This window comes from Oculina patagonica, chromosome 3 (genome assembly GCF_052425735.1).
Source record: "Oculina patagonica isolate OP01 chromosome 3, crgOcupat, whole genome shotgun sequence".
NCBI classification, from domain to species: Eukaryota; Metazoa; Cnidaria; class Anthozoa; order Scleractinia; family Oculinidae; genus Oculina; species Oculina patagonica.
The window spans coordinates 22,147,349-22,167,047 of record NC_135760.1 but is presented as its reverse complement, the minus strand read 5'-3'; the positions used below and the strand labels follow the sequence as shown (position 1 = coordinate 22,167,047).

At 39.2% G+C, this 19,699-nt stretch overlaps 3 protein-coding genes and 1 pseudogene across 4 annotated transcripts; 2 read left to right on the top strand and 2 right to left on the bottom strand.

Annotated features, from left to right (window-relative positions):
- Positions 1-577: 577 nt before the first annotated feature.
- On the bottom strand, positions 578-6,893 carry LOC144647069 (coiled-coil domain-containing protein 86-like). The gene is made up of 4 exons (XM_078506813.1): positions 6,781-6,893; positions 4,154-4,283; positions 2,105-2,179; positions 578-1,009 (listed from the first exon to the last, which is right to left on the bottom strand). The coding sequence occupies exons 1-4, from the start codon at positions 6,876-6,878 to the stop codon at positions 944-946; spliced, it is 369 nt and encodes a 122-aa protein (XP_078362939.1). The 5' UTR covers positions 6,879-6,893; the 3' UTR covers positions 578-943.
- A 7-nt stretch (positions 6,894-6,900) lies between these two features.
- On the top strand, positions 6,901-7,594 carry LOC144647068 (bis(5'-adenosyl)-triphosphatase-like). Its single transcript, XM_078506811.1, has one exon. The coding sequence runs from the start codon at positions 6,953-6,955 to the stop codon at positions 7,415-7,417; it is 465 nt and encodes a 154-aa protein (XP_078362937.1). The 5' UTR covers positions 6,901-6,952; the 3' UTR covers positions 7,418-7,594.
- A 2,119-nt stretch (positions 7,595-9,713) lies between these two features.
- LOC144645724 (uncharacterized) lies at positions 9,714-13,396 on the bottom strand (annotated as a pseudogene). The gene is made up of 5 exons (XR_013569332.1): positions 13,276-13,396; positions 13,085-13,170; positions 12,357-12,654; positions 10,742-11,114; positions 9,714-10,145 (listed from the first exon to the last, which is right to left on the bottom strand). The product of XR_013569332.1 is annotated as an uncharacterized LOC144645724 (transcript).
- Positions 13,397-14,147: 751 nt separating this feature from the next.
- On the top strand, positions 14,148-18,050 carry LOC144645477 (uncharacterized). The gene is made up of 5 exons (XM_078505065.1): positions 14,148-14,260; positions 15,749-15,873; positions 15,956-15,986; positions 16,454-16,481; positions 17,541-18,050. Exons 1-5 carry the CDS (start codon positions 14,232-14,234, stop codon positions 17,787-17,789), a joined length of 462 nt encoding a protein of 153 aa, XP_078361191.1. The 5' UTR covers positions 14,148-14,231; the 3' UTR covers positions 17,790-18,050.
- The last annotated feature ends 1,649 nt before the right edge of the window (positions 18,051-19,699 follow it).

Here is a 19,699-nt window from a genome sequence, read left to right as displayed (position 1 = left end):
TAACACATATTGGCTTCCATATTTGTGGTCAATGGTATTTGAGCTTATATACCATTGCCAGTTAACCAATCAAAACGCAGGAATTGCAATATACCATTGCTAGTTTTTAATAATATTATATATCCTCTTGTAATCCTAGCAGTTGTGAAGAATTGCATCCTGATTTTCTACTTGTTGGAAAATCAGCTCTCTTTGTTTGTTTTAGCAGATAAAAGTTAATCCAAAGAGTGATCAACTGCATGGTGATATTCACCAGAAAATATCTTCAACTTTGGGCAATACAGTCAACTATCTCTAAAACAGACACCGTTGGGACTGGCTCCAACTGTCCGTCTTAGAGAATTGTCTGTCTTATGGGGAGTTTAGTTGCAGTAGAATGGCTGAAAAAAGGCAAAGATGGGACCAACACCACATGTTCGTCTTAAAGAGGTGTCTATCTTATAAAGGTGTCTGTTAAGAGAGAGTTGACTGTATATTTTCTGTTTTGATTTATAACATCATCAGGCCAATGAGTAAAAACTGAAAGTGGTGAGTTTCTTGGTTTACATACTATTGCAGAACATTGCAACTTCACTACTGATGTACTTCTAATATTTATTTGCTCAGCTTGTTTCAAGACAAGGCTGTGATACTAATGGTAATACATTTTCAAACTCATAAAGCCACGAAGGAGGTTTGGACACCCGGTCTTAATTACTAGCATAGATTTTTGCTGTTTTATTTATCCATTTACTACGTAGTTTTTGTTTCAATTGAGAAGATATAATTATTATCAAACACTCAAGACAGTACAGTGTTTCATCAGCTATCTAAACACCTCAAATTTTGTCAAAAATACCCTGCTGCGCATCATATTGTACAATATCAGAAAATGAAATTAATATTGCAAATTCTAAACACAAGTCTGTTATTCAAAATAAATATAAAAGTTTTTTATTTATATTTATTGGGTCTGAATCTTCCGAAGCTGTTTCTTCTTCATCCTTTTAATCTTAGCTGTGTTTTTTATCTGTAAAATACACAAAAACAATAATATTAAAATGGATATCGGGTATGCCATATATTTCTGTCAGTATCATGCTTTTTACTCGTTAAACTGTATTCATTAGCAGTTCATTGTTGAACAGTACCATGTAGTGATAAAGGAGAGTTATAACCATTTTTTGTGATAGAGATTTTATGAGCTAAGAGCAAAAAAAATATAAAAAAATTAATATTTTCGATGCCATCAAACATCTTCTTCAGTCATGTGAAGAAGACACAGTGATGACTTTTGAAATATTTTGAAAGTCAAGGGCTTTTTGCTCAGTGAGTCTGTAAATTTTTTATCGTAGTTATATCCTGAGCTGGAAATGAATTTCTTATTCTTAGTTTCCCAATAACTTTTTTAAATAACTGTGGGTAAAAGTCTCCTGGGTACTCCTGAAGCAGTGTTACTTAGAGTACTTTGCCTCCCCTGCCTCCTGATTTTTCATACTGGTAAATCACTGATGCGGCAAGTCAAGATCACAAATAGAAATCCGTGGTCCCCTCAAAACTGGAGGTGAGGCTAAAAGGATTTTTTTTTACTCTTCTGTGTTATGATAGCTGAACAAAATTTTAATTTAAGAAATGAAAGGAAAACATTACAGAGCAAAATTAAAGTCAGTTTTGACCCCAGGGGGGTACTTCGGCTTGTAAATGACGGGGATGATCGAATGGAGGCAAAACTCAGGACCCAAAAAAATCCCTAAGTCTTCCGACATTACCCAAAAAAATCCCTGGTCTAAAAATTACCCCCAAAAAATCCCTTGTCAAATTACGCCTAAATTGCCAGGAGGGGCAATAATATAGCACAAAGTAAACCATAAAAAAATGAACACTCGTGTTTGTTTATTCATCATACCATAAATACGCCAAGGCCGCGCCAAGGCACTTAAGTTCGTTTTTTAAAAAAAACCCCAAAAATCCCCTATTTAAATCAAGTCACCCCAAAAAATACTTGCCAAATTTTCCAACCCGAAAAAATCTCGGAATCGAAAATTTCAAACCCAAAAAAATCCTTCGATCATCCCCGTCATTTATAAGCCGGAGTACCCCCCCCCCCCCTTGGGTTTTGACATACCACTTGAACAACTTGAGATTTCTTTTCATTTTCCTCCCTTCTTTTTCTTCTCTCTTCTATTCTTTTTCTTTTTTCCTAAAAGTAAAAACACAATGTATATAGTGTTCAACCTGTATTGTATCAATGAATTTTTTTTTTACTGATACTAAGAAATAAACAACACCTCTTAGTATTTAACAAAGTTTCACAAAACTCTGTTATAGTTCTGATTCAACCTAAGCCTTGCAAAGGGCTGCATAACCATGGTTAATTTATAAGCTAAAACATCAATATGATTTGTAATTGTTGAACACTGATAAAACAATATTATGCAGCTCAATCTTGCAAAATACCATCTGAGTTTAGCCAACTTGGCCTACAGCCGTATCAGCTAAGTATCTGGTGAACTTCCCTGCATGATTTTGCAGGATAATCTTAGTATTATGTAATTACTGCAACATAAAGAATGAACTTTGCTCCCACCGACATCACTTTGTGCTTGTCACTTGGGGTAGTGATACTTGTACAACTTAGAGGAGAAACTCTTACCTACAATCATTAATATATGAAGAATACTGGGGGTAACCCGTGATGGCAAAGCATCCCATCCAGAAGGGAGTAGAAATACTGTTCTAAAGTCACTTTATGCTGCAGAAACCAGGATAAGCTCTGGCTTGATGGACCACCAGACACAAATGCAGACTTAACCTTAATCTACCTACCTAAAAAAAATTAAACCATGCCAAGAACTATGCTGTGGTATCATTGTAAAAAATGGACACAACAACATAAGACCTCACTTGAATTGAAATGTAAGCAAACAGTATGAAGCTTTCCTGACCTTCATCATGTTGTAAAAGTTCTGCTACCCTGGCAGTCCACTAGTACTTAGCCCCTCTTTATAGAGCTAAGAGTATTTTCCACACTAAACGAGGTATATTATTACATTACTAAGACAGTAGAGAAGGCCAACAGGTGAAATCAACCAATCAGAATGCTTTGTTACCAGTCCAATATATTTTTTAAGGTTTTTGACCAGGTAAAGTTTCTGCCGCTCTATTTCAATCATAATGACAAAACTCTTACAGACAAGCTGGCTTGAGACTGTACTGTGAAAATTAAGGCCCTCTGTCTTTTCCTCTTGCACTGCTTGATCTCTCAACTGTCAAGACCTAGGGCAGCAGGTGTTCTCCTAGCACTGCATTCCAAATCATTTGGTTTTAAAAGATGCATCTATATTGTACTGATTAGAATTGTTTTATTATGAGGTTCTTTAATTTGTAAGGATGTTATCCCCTGTATCATTTTGGCTCTGTATAGTAAAGTCTGGGAAAACGAGCCTAATGGCCCATTAGGCTGGAGCTTGATAAGCGACTAGGAGTATTTCTACTTCCTCCTGGATGGGATGCTAGTCCACTGCAGGGATACCCCAGCAGTAAATTCACCAGTGCTCATTTATACACCTAGGTGAAGAGAGGCACTATGAGAGTTACGTGTTTTACCGAAGAACATGATGCAGTGCCCTGGCCAGAACCCTTGATCCGGAGTCCAGCAAACTAACCATAATTAGGCCACTGTGCCTCCCTTTGCTCTGAATGCAAGCGTAAAATAACACCAATCAACATCTTAACCTATAACATTGAGTGGACTCAACCATAACAGTTGTTATGGGTTACCACCCATTATGCCAGCCCTGCCTGGAGGCGTGGTGGCCTTATGGTTAGCGCACTCGACTCCGAGGCCTGGCCGGGGCACTGCGTTGTGTTCTTGGGCAAGACACTTTACTCTCACAGTGCCTCTCTCCACCCAGGTGTATAAATGGGTACCGGCGAATTTACTGCTGGGGTGTAACCCTGCGATGGACTAGCATCCCATCCAGGGGGGAGTAGCAATACTCCTAGTCGCTTAATGCTACGGAAACCGGGATAAGCTCCGGCTGTATGAGCCTCATGGCATGGACACAGACTTTACTTTATGAGAGCCCTGCCTAAATTTAAAATAAAAAGCATGATTCAGAATCTTATTAATCAAAATATTTATTTTAAAAAAGAACTAGGAGAGTTTTCTAACCTCTTTTTGTTTCTTTGCTTCATCTTTGAGCTCTTTTTCGTAAACTTTCATTAACTTCTGTTCCATTCTGACTTTCTGTTTCTTGTTCCATGATGTATGTAATGGCTGAACACCAATGACTGCTGACTTCCTATAACGAAAGCAGTAATGATATACAAACTAAGATGGTAAATTATAAGCTCGGCCACACTGTAGTAAGGTTACTGTAGACCTTCATGGGTGTCTCCTGGAAAATTGTTTATATGTGTGTTGCTTTTTACAAAACCTTTAAAAAGTACAAGTATTTATTAATGTAAAGCTAATAAAATATAGATCTAAAGAAAAAATATTTTAAAGAATTGGTTTAACAGTAAGCTTGCACAAGCCTTTAACTGCAACACTGACAATGTTTGCTTTCGTGTTCGTATGTACTACCAAAAAAAACTGCACAGTGTCAATCAGCAGGTAATGGACAACGAAAGTGTGTGAGGCTTTTTGAATATTCCTTGGCCTACTCCAAATAGAACATTTGCCGATCTTCATCACGTAAAAAGGCATAAAAGGCGGTGGTTTTCTTACGCTATGTTTCATCCAAGGTGTCTTCTCTCTTTTTGAAAAACTAAATAAATATCGATTTTTTACAGACACTTGCATAAAAATTCACTGATCCTTATGGCCTAACACATGCTCTTTTGGGAATGTCCTCAAGTCAAAATTTTTTGAAACAAAGTTTAAGATTGGCTGTGTACCTTCCCCTGTTTTACAACAAAAAGTTTCACCTTCCAGTCATGTTTGGGATTTGTCCCCCCCATGCCCTTTTAATAAGCAGATATGACTTTTTTGGGGTAAAATCAATGCACTGACCAATGCCCCTTACATGAACTATTCCCACCTGCTTGAAAGTTAAAAGACGCTTTTCACTTAAAAATGGGCTTTTAGCAAAATTTAACAAAAAATGGGAAGCTTTCCTCGCTGAACAAGAACTCTAGCCCTGCACACTGCTAGGATCAGTAATGTTGTAACTTTGTTCAGTTTGTCATAGGCATTCTCAGAAATTTTTCTTTGTCCCAAGCTTTTGACAAACTGAATACAGTTACTTACAGTATAACAAAATCAATACTTGCAGCTGATGAAGGAGTTATTCCTGAAATGTCAAACTGTTTTTACAGTATCCTAATGTACTTCAAATATAATGAGAGAACATTTCGATATACAATTAAGTATAAAAATAAGCGAAAATAAGCCACGACGTTTCGAACTCATCTTGAGTTCATTATCAAGTAGATAAGAGTAAAATAACGGTCGAGTTAAGTTTAAATGCAAATAGAGGTGATAGAGTATATTAGAATATTTTAAAGAAGTGTTTTGGCGGTCAATAGCGTTCACAGTGTTAGTGCGTGCGGTATTTAATTAGGAGAAGCCACGAACCAAGCGGCCCACACTGCCGGAGCTTATCCCGGTTTCCGTAACATTAAGCGGCTAGGAATATTTCTACTCCCCCTGAATGGGATGCTAGTCCATTGCAGGGTTCCCCCCCAGCATTATGTCGCCGGTACCCATTTATACACCTGGGTGGAGAGAGGCATTATGAGAGTAAAGTGTCTTGCCCAAGAACACAACACAAGTGACCCCGGCCGGGGCTCAAACTTTCATTATTTTCATCAAGTAGTATTAAAATATTTTATAGTTCTTTTTAAAAAAGTATTTAAAATAGTTGCTATTTAGGGGTATTTAAAAAAATCAAGTATTTTTTATGCTCACAAGCCCACACAAGGTCAAATAAATACTAAAAAATAAACTAAGACAAGCATGCAACTGTTCTGGGAAAACATATAATTTAAAAACTGCTTATCCAGAGGGCAAGCTGGAATTTTTTTTTTTCAAGCCCTAAATTTGAATGTTCGCTTGCTTTTGACTGAAAAGTTTTTTTCTGTGAATTCAAGGATAATTTATCAAACCCAATCAAACAATAATTTGGTTTTCAATTGGGCTCAATAACCGAACATTCATAGACACCCTGGAAGCCCAATGAAAAGTTCAAATCCATCATAGATTTCATTTGATTGAGTTTAATTATCAATAAAGGCACCACAGCATGAAGTGGAGAGTTGGCATGACTATGGATGATAATATTTTCTATACAATTGTTTTGTTTTGCTTAGCTCTGTCTGCATGCGGCCTAATTCAATTAATTTAAAAACACTGCCCTTCAAATTTTTGTAAGTAAGATTACCAAACTAATCAAACATAACTTACGGTACAATAAAACTGCTGTGAAATGATTATGATCACATAAGAATACCAAATAAAATCAAACTCTTAGTTATGGACTGAGTTTGATGTATTGTTCTGATTGTTGCATTTTTATACATGTACATGAATGGTCCCCTGCTTTTATGGCAACACAACGCTTCCCAATTTTTAGCAAAGTCAAAAATACCCATAGACTTTTTAATGAAAACGTGCTCCGTGCACTGAAGCAATAGAACTATTTTATTGTATGACGTTACACGTGTTATTTCACTGTTATTTCAACACCCACATGTATCTAAGGGCACTGTCTAATAAACAGCACGTAGCTGTTATTATTAGCATCAAAAAATTAACTTTTGCTTTTAAAAGGGCATCTCCTTTCAAGTAAAACTAACCTTTTCTTTTCACTTTTCCAAACCCTTCCGGATTTTGGTTTTCCTCGCGGAATATTTTTAGTTTTCTTTTGCACATCCTGTGTTGTGGTGGCCGCCATGTTTTTCCATGCGTTACTGACGCCCGCATATCAGGCAGCGGAAATTAACCAAAAGTTACGTCATCATTTCCAACATGGCGGCCAAGACGTTCAATTTTGGACGAATTCTTCTTCAGCCTTCTGTGGTGTTTTTCCGCTCCAAATTGTCCATAGGATTTGTAAATAGAAAACCAGTCCTCCCGGGACATGTCCTTGTGTCTCCTATTCGCGTTGTTAAGAGATTTTGTGACTTAACAGAGGATGAAGTCGCTGACTTATTCACAAGCACGCAGAAAATCGCGCGGGTTCTTGAGAAGGAATACGGCGCTACGTCTCTTTCGATTGCGATCCAAGATGGACCCGAAGCGGGACAGACAGTCGAGCATGTCCATGTTCACGTGTTGCCAAGAAAAAAAGGAGATTTTGAACACAATGATGATGTTTATAAAGCGCTGGATGAACACGACAAGCAGATTGAGCAACAAAATTCAGTGCACAAAGGATTTAGGAGCGAGGAGGACATGTCGAAAGAAGCCGCTCATCTAGCTGGTTTATTGTGAACATTTGGGATAAAATGTTGTTATATTAAATTATGGAAGTGCCACACTGTCTGTAGATCCAAAGGAGAAAAGAACAGGATCACGTCACCACGAGTGTGACAATATCTGAGTCTAGGATCAGAGGAAGTTGTTGAATGTAAACTAGGATTCGGAAACAGGGAGAAACATTGAATTCTGGATCTTTGAAATAAAAGTATAAAAATGGAAATAGTGAACTGTTGTCAGTCATTCAGTCAGTCAATCAGTCAGTCAGTCCCGTCTCAGTCAGTCTTGGGCAAGACACTTTTACTCTAATAGTGCCTTTGAGGAGCCGGTATAAATGGCTACCGGCGAATTATCAGGTTTATCTGACAAAAATGTTAGGGGTAACTTTTGATGGACTACAGTGTAAGTAAGAGAGCCAACAAGTAATAGCCACTAGCAAACTATGTGATTTGCGAGCTGGGTAGGTATTAAATGTATAGAAGGAGAGAAGGGTTACCGTATTTTCTCAATTAAACGCCCCGGCGTTTATTTCAAACTTGGCTTCGTGGATCCGGCGTTTATTTGAATGGTGCAGTTTATTTGAACAAAATGTGTATTAAGAATCATTATTTGTGACATGAATGCAACTTTCCATAATACCTGAAGCATGTAACACCTCAAATTAATGCCTGAAAGGCTTATTCACCACTCCACCTTAGAGACCCGGCGTTTATTCGGGGCCCGGCGTTTAATCGAGAAAATACGGTACCTTACCAACTCAGAAGGAAAAGGGTTGAACCTAGAGGGGAAGAAAGACCTACACGAGAAACGTCGCAAGTTGTAGACGCCGAAAAGACGCATTTGTCACAAATAGAAAAAAAAACATTACGAACCAAAACAATTATAGGCCAAAGAAGTGCAGTTCGGTAAAAAAAAAGCCATAGAACGTCAAGCTTGAGGACGCATCTGCCTTTGTGCAACCTCGGTCTTTGTAAATCCCCCATCCCCCAAAAGAAAATCTGATAACAAAATTTAGTTTTTGGCCGGGGGTGCCCATTGTAGGCTCATTGTAGTTTAGCAGAACCGCCCTTGGTTCCACAGTACTCCTGATTCACAGTGACTCAGATCCGGGTAGGTGAAGAGAGAAAATTGTCGTTTTGGGAACGAAAAAAGGCCAGCTACGATTTTTGAGAAGGCAACAGCGGCTCGTAAATTCGGGTAATGATATTTCTTTCCCCAAAATTCTCTGGAGTTTGAAATTCCAGCTAGCGTATCCGAAAAGATCCACTCAGTTCTTAGCGTTTAAAAAATATCGTTTTTACTGCACAAAAAGACACTTATAACGTGAAAACGGTGTTCCGACACCTATAGCAAAATTTGCATGTTCCTTGGGTGCCTCTGTTACTTGAAAAATAAGGGCTGAGCAGTGGAAATCCTTCACTTTACAACTTAATCCATATTTGACAACTTTTAAAACTTAGTCAAATGTTGAGCTGGTGAAATAAAAGAAAACTTATAACTAAGCTGATCAGATCATTGATCATGGCGACCAACAAATATAATTCGCAAGTATAATGATAAAAAAAATAAAACTTTATTGTTTATTGAAATACTGCAGTAATTTTCTTACCCACCAAAATCTAGGCAGAGATTACCATGGCTAAATGTTGCTACGACAACAATGTTCTACCGATACAATGCAAGTATAAATTTGACGGCTCGTGTGTTTGCTTGTGCACGTTTCTAATTTTCTAGCTTGTTAATCGATCAACTGACTCATAAGCCCGGAGGGGGACTCCCATATGCAAGAGAGGGTGACAAGTGACGGTGATTTGACTGATCGGTCAAACATAGTGCGATTGCGTGTTTTATTTCATCACGTGCAAACCTAAAAGTTCTGACCTGACTGGACTACTACTATCCTTGGTTATTTTCACGTTTTTATTACTCCTTTGATGTTTTTTTTTATGTTAGAAGACTATTATTTTGAGGTTTCCTTCAATTTGGAAATAATAAAAAAATGGCTTCAAATTACGTGACACTGCTTCTTTAAGCGACCTTCACACGACAAACTATTGGCCAACTCGTCAGTGTTGGCAAACGCGAGTTGGTGTGTGTGAACGACGCAACAACGGCAAAGTTGGCCAACTGTTGGCGACAAAATAGAACTTGTCTCTATTCTCACCAACAGTTTGCCAACTTGTTTGTCAACTGTTGGTGTGTTGTTCACACACACCAACTTGAGTTTGCCAACTTTAGTTTGTCATATGAAGACCGCTTAAGTGAAACCAAAATCTGTAATTTACACTTCTCAGCGAGACGACGAGCCCTATTATATGGGAATCCCCCCGCAGGGGTCACATTAGTGGAATTCAGTGGTATTGAAGCTGGAAACTCGTTTCCATTTTTGCTCTGTCTACTCTGAGCTGTAGAAATCAACTAAGCATTACTAAGGCAATGGAAACGAGAATGTTGGAGCCCTACTCCTCTCCAGGAATCTTGGTTTGCACGGGTGCTACATCGCAGGCTTCATTGTACCTTCCACACTTCCAGCCACTGCCTTCTTTAGGCTTCAAGCAGATGAAGCAGAAATTCTTGCCGCATCTGCAGTGCATGTGCTTACAAGCTCGCACATGCTCAATCAGCATGCCGCAAGACACGCATGCGCGGAGCGAGGGGCATCCCACTACTCCAATAATTTGCTTCCTGGGGCAATTACGTAGGATCCTCAGGCGTCTGTCCTCGCCGGAACAGTCGGGATTCCCTGGGAAAAGACGATAAAACAGACGAACATTAGCGAAAAGGCATATAGTGACGGCACTGACAGAAAGTGACTCCCCAATAATAAAACTTAGAATGAACAGACTACATGTACACTAACAGGCAGTCCCCCTTTCCATTCGTTAGCTGCTTCGTCCGTCGAGCGTTAAGCACAGAAAAAAAGGAAAAATGGTCGCTTGATCTCGAGCTCTTTTCTCGTTATATGCTCGACAAACTAAAATAGAGGGACTATTTGTAGTTCACTTTTCGCAGAGAAGTGAGGAACCTCAGTAAACTAAAACCCCATATCAATTGCTGCTTTTGATAGATTGACAAACAAACAAACAAACAAACAATCAACAACAGCAAGAATAACAACAACAAAAACAAGACTTATTCAAAGATCCCCGCGTTTGCGGTCCCAAACTTTGAAGCCACGCAGGTCAGTTGCGATTTCATGTACTCAGCTGGAAGAACATCGCACCAGCAACATGGCAGTTAAAGGCGTTAAAGTGCCGAAGTTTTTGTATTGTTTGCAATTGCATTGCTTTAATGACTGGACAGACAACTGTGATGGTTACGTTATTTTACATCACTTACCACACTTGGTCGTACTCGAACCACTTTTTCCACTCATGCAGACAATGCCAGCAGAATTCGTAAGCCTTCTTTTTGTTCTTACTGCAGAGCGGACAGATCACACGGATGTGCTTTTTGTCGCTTCGTTCCACCAATGAGTTGCACTTGGGACATTCTTGGATACCCATACCCTTGATCAAGTAGTTCTTAGATATCTTTTTCTCAAACTCCTCTATCTCATCATCTGTCAAAACAGCCAAGCGCCTAACATCTATATAATCCCATTCTGTACCGCAGTAAACGGGTGGCTCGTCTTGGCTGATGTAGGGACACAGAAATCGTGATCGGCCTGCGTCCAAGATGCTGCGACAAAACGCAGTCAGAGATTCTGGAGCTAAAAGAAAAACAGACAAGATGGAAATTTAGTATGTTGAACTACGATTCAGAGTCTGGGCCCTAGCAGGAGCTCATTACCCTGGCCTTAGTATTTGCACTCGGGTTGCGTCCATGGGGCAAGGTAGTTGACTCACACAACAGTATCCCTTTTTCTACGCTGCCTTGACGGAGAGGGGCACTATGGAGGTTTATCTTTGACAAAATTCAATACTGATCAGTAGTTAAAGTTAAATCATCGAAATCATGAATGCATCAATCCAGGCATCACACAAAAAGGCATAAGGCGATGAGCCATAAAAAAAAAAAAAAAAACGCAAACAGGCATAACGCAATCAGGCAAAACTTTTAAAGGCGTCACGCAAATAGGCATACAAGCTTAAAGACATAACGCAATGAGGCACTGGCAACATATAAAGCTATAAAGAGGCATAACACTAATAGGTATCATGCAAATAATTTTCGCCTTCAGACCCCCTCGTTTTTGCCTTGTGTCGAAACCACGTGACCGATACACATTACAGACTAAAACATTCTTTTGAAGGCAATTAAATATTTTTCGACAAACATGAGCCGATAAACCTAACTAAAAATGCCACAGAGCTAGCAAACACAATGACATTAAGATTATTACTGAAACGGCTCTAGAGGGCGTAACATCCTCCGTTAAACAGACTGAAGGCTGACATTTAGCGACCAGCGGGAGTCGTGTTTGGCCTGTCACTTTTTGTATTATCACCTTGCGTTACGCTTCTTGTTGTGATGCCTTTTTGCCTGATGCCTTTTTGCATGATGCCTGTTTGCGTTTTGCCTATTTTCGTTATGTATGTTTGCGTTATGCCTATTTGCGTGATGCCTTTTATGCCTGTTTGCGTTATGGCTATTTGCAGAATCGGCTTGTTGCCATTGTACTTTGGATTGATTTCAACTACTGAGTATTGAATTTTGTCACATATTAATCCATAGGGCACCGTTGAATGGTTGGCGCTGTCAATCAGTGTGTGTTGGTGATGCGAGAAGGGAACAACGGTGCGAAAAGGAAAGACGGGGCGGTGGTGGTGGTGGTGGTGGTGGGGGGGGGGGGTGTAATGGGGGGTGATAACGGATGTACCGATGATGTGGTGTCCATAATTCCTGTTCTTCAGATCATGTTATCATTCAATAACGAACGCTAAGCCGTTTCAAGGTATACTAATGACATAATAAAGTGGTCAAAGTCGCAACCAAAAGTTATCTTACGTACTTATAGCGTGCCCACAAGGCATTTTGGCCCTTTTGTTTTCGGGGTCATCGTCCCACGTGATCATATCCGGGGCATCGCTGAGCTCCACAGCGTCATCCAGTACTTTCTCAGGGGGGATTGAATTAGATCCACCAAGTAATCGAAGAACAAGGAATACTGTGGACCCATGCTGCATGCCATAATCTGACAGGCGTTTGCCTCTCTGTAGCTCTTTTGTGGTGTAAATCGCACGAAGCTGATCCTCCGCTATTCCGTTCTTTTTCGAGATCATTGCAAAGAACTCCTTGACAGTAGCATCCTGCATAAAATAAGGACATTGGAATGATCCTATAGAGTATGAAAATAACTCAGTGACAACTCCGAAGAACATCTCGTAGTATTTAAAACAAGCGTAGCTTTAATATATATTACAAGAATTACAAACATCGCACAAATAATTTTGTAAAGAATGAAACAAACCAAGCAAATTAAAAGAGTCCTAACAAAGTTCCATGCAAACAATGCCAATTCCCTAGTGGCTTTGATCCCGGCCGGTTCAGGTAGGGTTTGACAATTTTATGTAAAGAGATTCCAAGAAACAAAGCTGATAGAAATTACCTTTGGTCGCAAGAATTGAAGCATTGCGTAGTATAGCATTTTGGACGTGATGGTTCGCTTGTTCTCATTCGATTCTCATCCGTCACTTTCTGTACTCACCCACCATACATTATGCGGCGTATTCACCTTACCTTGTGAATGCTTATGGTGGTTACCCCTCCTTGTATACCTTGCACGAATATCTGCATCAGTCCTGGTGCCATCGAAAATATTAAACCTTGAAACAGGGAAGAGAAAGTATTTTAAACCTTGGCTACAAGTAGCGTTACCTCTGGGTCATCAAACTGAGAAAAGCGGATCTGACGCGTTAAAAAAGTCTTACCTTCAAAGCTCACTTGCAGTATAAATCAGTTGAATCGCGATCAAAGATAAAACGATCTTGCCGAGGCAACAATCTTTTCGAAACTGCAGCTGGATATTTTGGGGCATCCCTTTGATACGGTAGCTTCATTCAAATGAGTGAGGTCATTTTGGGGAAAAGTCCCCAATCCGTATGTCACGCTATTTATAGTCATGATATGACTGTTACGTTATGAACAGTGTATGGAAGAGTATAGGAAACTCTTTACAGTTTATCTGGCTCCAAATCACATATATGGGCAATTTATTTGTCGGTTATCGAAATCAAAGTGCTTGACTTTATCATGGAGCAAGAAAAAAATAATTGATGCGCATTTGCGGACGTGACAGTAGACCATCAGACTGTTTACCATGATCAGTAAACACTTCCGCTTGCGCTGAATCGAGAATTTCAAATAAAAAAAAATGCGGTCTGTCCACTTGTAACTACACGTCTACTTTGTTTTTCATTAAAAACATCAGTTTAGATAATCGGGAGATAGGTTTTCTAAAGGAGACAGAACTATAAGCTCGGTTTCTTTATGAAATCCCGATGAAAACATCCCCACGGGGAGTCCATTTTTTTCTCGGAAATCCAGGAACCGAAGAAAGGGGTTTTTCCCAGAGTAAAAGAACACTTGAATGTTAGCCAATCTAAAATTCATAAATGACTAGAACTATTCTCTTCTTTTACGTTCTTTGTCTAGTTTCATCGTTGTACCCTGAACAGTTCCCATACTTTGAAGTCTTCACTTTCATTTTTTTCTCACGTTTGCGTGACTTGGGCGAGTTCAGCTTCAAGCTAAGGGAATTTCCCTGCGACAAATTTTCAAGTTAATTGGGAAATTCCCTGGGACAATTCCCTCACCGCAGCGTCATTAAAGTTGGTTGTATTAAAATACAAAGCTAGTTTAATCTTGGCTTGAAAATATATATACAATGAGCTTGAAAAGAGATTTCATCTCAAGGTAAGAAACTGATTTGTAAAACTTGCCTTCCAACTACTTTTCTAGAATTTGTACCATAACGCAACCACTTTCATTGTCTCTTGCCTATAAACGGATTTGTATAAATGCTGTATGACCCAAACTTTGCTCTGATTCCCATGTTAACAACGCGGTTGTGACATTGTAAGCTAATTCATCGAAAAGTGAGGAATACAGCGTATCTGACAGTAGTAAGCAGTGTCTTTTAGTCGATTATATCAGGGGCACCCAACGAGAATATAGTTCAAAACCACTTAAAGATAGCAGCGTTGAACGTATTTTACTATTAAAATCCTCTCTTGGCATATTTTTATCCCCTAAAATTTTTTTATCTGTTCGGATTTCCCAGCTGAAAGTCTAGTGATCCGAAAGTTATAGGGATCAAAACTTACCTTTTCGAAAAAATTCCAGCCAGAGAAGGGCTCCCGAAAATTCTAGGTGACCTTTTTAGAGTAAAAATCCGTTAAAAATGAACAATTATACCATTTTTTAGATATTCGAAAATCCTAGGAAAGGCAGGCAAGCAAAAAAATTTACAATGAATGTTCCGAAAATTCTAGATCTCAAATCGTCTTCCGAACAGATATTTTAACGAAATATTCCGTTGGGTGCCCCTGATTATATCTTAGCGAAGATTCCGCGAATGGATTGAGGTAGGGTGAGGAAGGAGGGAGGGGGGGGGGGGGGTGATGGAGGAAGAGTAGAGATTCCGAAGGTGGTGGGGGTGTTGGATTGACGCCAAGTCTCCTTGGTACACGAAAGGGATAGCACATTGCTATAACCCCTGATAACAACACAGATTCCCTAGGTTTGTTTAGCAATTATCAATGGCGAGCATTCTCGGTGAGGCTAGCGTTACTTCCGCCATATCATCTTCTGTAGGCAGGCACTTTCTATCCGCGCTCGTTAGTTAAACGCAAATATACATACACTGACAATGTTAATTCAATATCAGAAAGTTTTTAAAGAAATCTTTTGTGATGCGTCGGTGGGCAAGTAAAAAACTCAGCAAAGCTGATGTTTCAAGCGTTTCATTGCTCTAGGGTAGCGTTGCGTGACGGAAAGAGGAATCGTGACAAAAGGCCTCAAAGGAGCTAACTCGAAGCGACTGTGTGGCTAAATTAACCTTCATCAACTTCATAATAATAGATAGATAGATAGATAGGTTGAAATAAAAGAAAATGCTAAAAAAACTATGGCTATTTACAATAATAAAATTTAAATCTAAGTTAAAATATGTTATATAATACAATAATACATAATTAAAAATTCTTTAGGAGGAGCAGAGCGGACAGCCTCTGCATCCATCATCTAATAATGCATCAAGATTGTTAAGATTTCTGATGTTCGTCTTAAAAATACTGAGAGATGTGGCCTCTCTTATGCTCTTTGGTAATTTTGACCACAATTTGGGTAAATAATAATAATTGAATAAGTCGCTATTAACTTTCTTGTTTAAACTGTATTCAGAGTACAGAAGGAGCTAAAACAACTGCAGTCACTCAAGCCTCATGGAATTGAAGTGACTCTGCCATCCGACAGCCTTCAAGTGTGGGAAGCTGTGGTGCCCGGACCAGAAGAATCACTCTATAAAGGTGATCAAAACTTCAATTCCCAGTTCTTACAACAGTGTTACAAATAAACTTCTGTAATTCTTATGCCCGTTTTATTTTCCAGGAGGGCGTTTCACAGTTCAAGTATATTTACCGTATCCTTTTAGATTCTATCAATTTTTATTATATTTTAAAAAAAAATTAGCAACCCTTATTTTGCAGCCAGTGATCCAATAGTTAGTGTTGGACCAATAAAGGATCTCTCGGTTGGACCTAGGATCGACACGTATTACCAGGACTGAACGCGCTTACAAAATTTAGCGTTTGACGAAATTCTGCAAACGCAACGATGTTTTGGTCCCAGAAGCAAAATTTGAGGTTTTTCGTAAACTTTACGTCCTGGTGTCAACCCTTGTCGAGGTCGTTCTGTTGTGTTCTTTGCCAAGATCATGAGCAATTTGAGAAGCAATACCTTTTAGAGTAGTGTCAGGCTTCTCCTAAACGTACATTGCCCAACATATGATTATAAATTCATGATCAAGTCTGTTAGCTTTGAATTGTCTGGTATTATTAGTTGTTCAACTACTTATTATTCCTTGACTAAGGGATAACCATTGTTTAGTGAAAACTATCCCCTTGGACCTCCCACGGTAAGTGACTTAAAGATATTTTGATTTAAAAATAAAATACGCTTTTTCAAACAGCGTAGACGAATGAAAAACTATTTGGATGATGAAATCAAGTAGCCGCCTAGAAAAATCTCTGCGATGGCAAATTATTCCTCTCAAGCTCGGCTTCACTCCTTTATTTGGGACTTCGCAGTTGAGAGTAATTTCAAACTAGCCTATTATTGTCGTCTTTGATTTTGATCAAAGTTTATACACCTTTGACGTTTATCAAAGGTAAGACAGGTAAGGCAAAGGGCTGCAAAATGTGACTTCGACCAGTATCAAAGCTATCATTGATTCTTGTCTAAGCTCCCGGGGGGGGGGGGGTACTCCCTATAATGGCCTATACGGGGAGGCTCCGCCCGAAAGGGGTACCTTTTTCAGGCTTCAGGTATATAAAAGGGTAGGGATTTCACGTGTTTAAGTATATGAAAGGGTATGGAAATCTGTCATTTGGCTATTTAAAAGGGCCTTTAATTAAAATATTTCGAACAGACGCAATTTATGGCTGTATTATTTTAATTTATTAAGCGCTACATAAAAATGACAAGAAAACGTCCTATTTTAAGTCCACGCCATGTCTCTTAGGTATATGAAAGGGGTACCTTTTTTCAGTTAAAGGTATACGAAAGGGGTACAATTTCTGTCAAAAATGGTATATTAAAGGGTAAGGGGTTAGAACTTGGGGCGGAGCCTCCCCGTATAAAACTTTTTTGAGTACCTCCCCCCGGGTCTAAGCTGTACTATAACTGAACCAGTAACTTTGGTGCACCTCAAAGGTATGTCAAGGGTGATGATATTTAAAGGTGTTCTGACCTTTGACGACTGCGTCAAAGTGACCTTTGACGACTGCGTCAAAGTCTAATAGTCGCGCAGTTTTGTCTCGCCTTTGCAGTAAAAAACCATCTTTTCGTGCAGTTTTGCTGGTCCGACTGTTTATGTTATAATGGTTTCCTAAAGTATGAGCTAAACGACTCAGACTGGCAAAGGGAGAAAAACTGATGGACGAAATATTTACTATCAGTTCCTTTTTCGCGCCAGGTTCGCTTCCTGTCTCCTATATATCACCTGAACGTATGCCCGTCAACTGGTCACGTGTGTCTGGGATTCCTGACTGAGGAGAACTGGTTACCAACTCGCTGTGTTCGAGATGTGCTGAGTGCTGTGTTTGCTCTGCTCATCAAACCTGAACTGGAGATCGCCGCTGACCAAACCCTGCTGAACATGTTTAACCACAACAGGAGCGTTTACGAAGAAAAGGCTAGGAAAAGCGCTCAGGACGCTAAGTGAACGATGAACAAGCAGACTTAAAGTAATGAACCAGAAGAACAATTCCATTCAACATATGGAAAACCGGTCGAAGCAGGTTATTAATGTCATATTCTGAAAATTGAATGTTACATTAATACATCTACTTAGCGATCAATTAGAGGAATTGTATAAGAGATTTTTAGTCGCTTCTCAACAATAAGCTTCTGTATCAAATGAAATAGAAATGCTAGGAGGAAAACAATTTGCAAATACAATTGGTCTCGTCTCCAAGCATGAAAATACTCGTTTGTTTGTTTGTTTGTAGTTAGCTTCCAGCAGTGTGGCTATTTTGGTATTGTTTGTTTGTTGCACAACTTCTGCGTACGAGTTGAGGTGATGGATGCTCTGGCTAAAGCCGCGATGGTTGACTTGGAAGTCATACTGAAAATAGCTAGTATTTCATTTAAGGGAATGTATAGAAGCCCCTAATTCCCCCTCCCTGCGGGAGATGTTATGATTGCACAGACAACATATCTTTTGAGGTATTGTCACGATGAAAATTACACGCGCATCCATACGAGTAATATAGAAGATGCTTAAAGTTAGCCTGCGTGGCAGGCGTCGAAAGAACAAAGGAAGGGAGGAAAAGGGAGAGGAAAAAACGAAAGGGGGGGGGGGGATGGTTCCCTCCCTTCTCCTTTTCGCGTTTTTTCCCTCCCTCCCCCTCCTCTTTTACGCCTGCCACGCAGGCTAGCTTTATGTTCGTGCTTTAGGGCGAGAAATGTGCGTCGCCTTTTGTAGATGGAGTTTGAGTTTATCATTGTGGTGGTTCTTAGCTTATTTGTTCCTGGCTTGGCGTCTCCAGCGCGGACAGCTAACTTTGATCCGGCTTTTATCGGAAATCATTTTATAAGAAAGACTAAAGTCTTATGCAGCGCGTTTACAAATGATGTCATGCAAACAAAACTTTTTTACTCCGGCAAACGTCTTCGCGCTTTCTGTATAATTACGTTTAATGAAACGATGTAAAGACCCTGGCTTTATTGGAGTTTCAAGCTGAAGCGACACTCAAATCGAACTCAAAGCGCACGTGTTATCTCACTATTGGAAGAGTTGCATACCGATAGATTTTAGAACACAATTTTCGAAAGGCAGTGCTCACCTTTGTTTGGGCTAGCGTAATACTACTTCATTCCATGCTTGAGGCCGTTGTTTATGCTTTCCGCATCTGGCTTCATCGACGAACACAACAGAAAACTTGAGAGGAAAGACACGTCTCCATGTTTTCATTGATTTTACGAAAAGCTTGTTTCAACTGCTGAAATATCAATGTCATTCCACATGAATATGGATTAGAATGGCTGACACATAAGGGGCGAGCCTTTTGTTTACGCATTAACTCTGCGAGCTGTTTTACTGTGAAACAAGAAAAGGAAACATTTGCACATAAAAACAACTTTTTATTGACTTGGTTCACGGCGAATTCTCTTAACTTTTTTAAGGTTAATTCTTGTGCTTTTATTGACTGAAAAAAAAATAGCAAAGAGATTGTAATTGTCCAAAGTACTTATTCCGTCAGATGGTTTCTTTTTGATTTTTTTTTTCATAAATTTAAGCTGGCTTTGAACCTTATCGACACGTTTTTTTTTAAGGTCAAAATGCCCTTTGTAGTTAGATAGATTACATTTGACTAGATATCCCACGATATCTAGTCAAAGAATTTATTTAACTCGGGAAAACAAGTGTAAAACAATGTATAGCTTTTGTAAAGGAAAAGAGTACAAAGATTTAAGACCGATGTACTATTTAGAGCTTACTGTCAAATGCACACTTTAAAGAGCCTTCCACAGTTTAAAAAAAATGGTTGGTTTGTGCACAGAAGGGAAATCATTAGAAACATCAACGTGTTTTTGCTTTAACCTCAAATAAGTAATAATTTCCGCGTAATC

Excerpts from the sequence above, each read along its gene's own strand:
- LOC144647069 (XM_078506813.1), bottom strand. The coding sequence starts at position 6,878 with ATGGCGGCCACCACAACACAGGATGTGCAAAAGAAAACTAAAAATATT. Across the intron at positions 4,284-6,780 it reads TGGAAAAGTGAAAAGAAAAG|GAAGTCAGCAGTCATTGGTG; the intron begins GTTAGTTTTACT and ends CTTTCGTTATAG. Across the intron at positions 2,180-4,153 it reads AAGCAAAGAAACAAAAAGAG|GAAAAAAGAAAAAGAATAGA; the intron begins GTTAGAAAACTC and ends TTTTACTTTTAG.
- LOC144647068 (XM_078506811.1), top strand. The coding sequence starts at position 6,953 with ATGGCGGCCAAGACGTTCAATTTTGGACGAATTCTTCTTCAGCCTTCT.
- LOC144645477 (XM_078505065.1), top strand. The coding sequence starts at position 14,232 with ATGAGCTTGAAAAGAGATTTCATCTCAAG. Across the intron at positions 15,874-15,955 it reads AGAAGAATCACTCTATAAAG|GAGGGCGTTTCACAGTTCAA; the intron begins GTGATCAAAACT and ends TTTATTTTCCAG. Across the intron at positions 15,987-16,453 it reads ACAGTTCAAGTATATTTACC|TGAAAACTATCCCCTTGGAC; the intron begins GTATCCTTTTAG and ends ACCATTGTTTAG.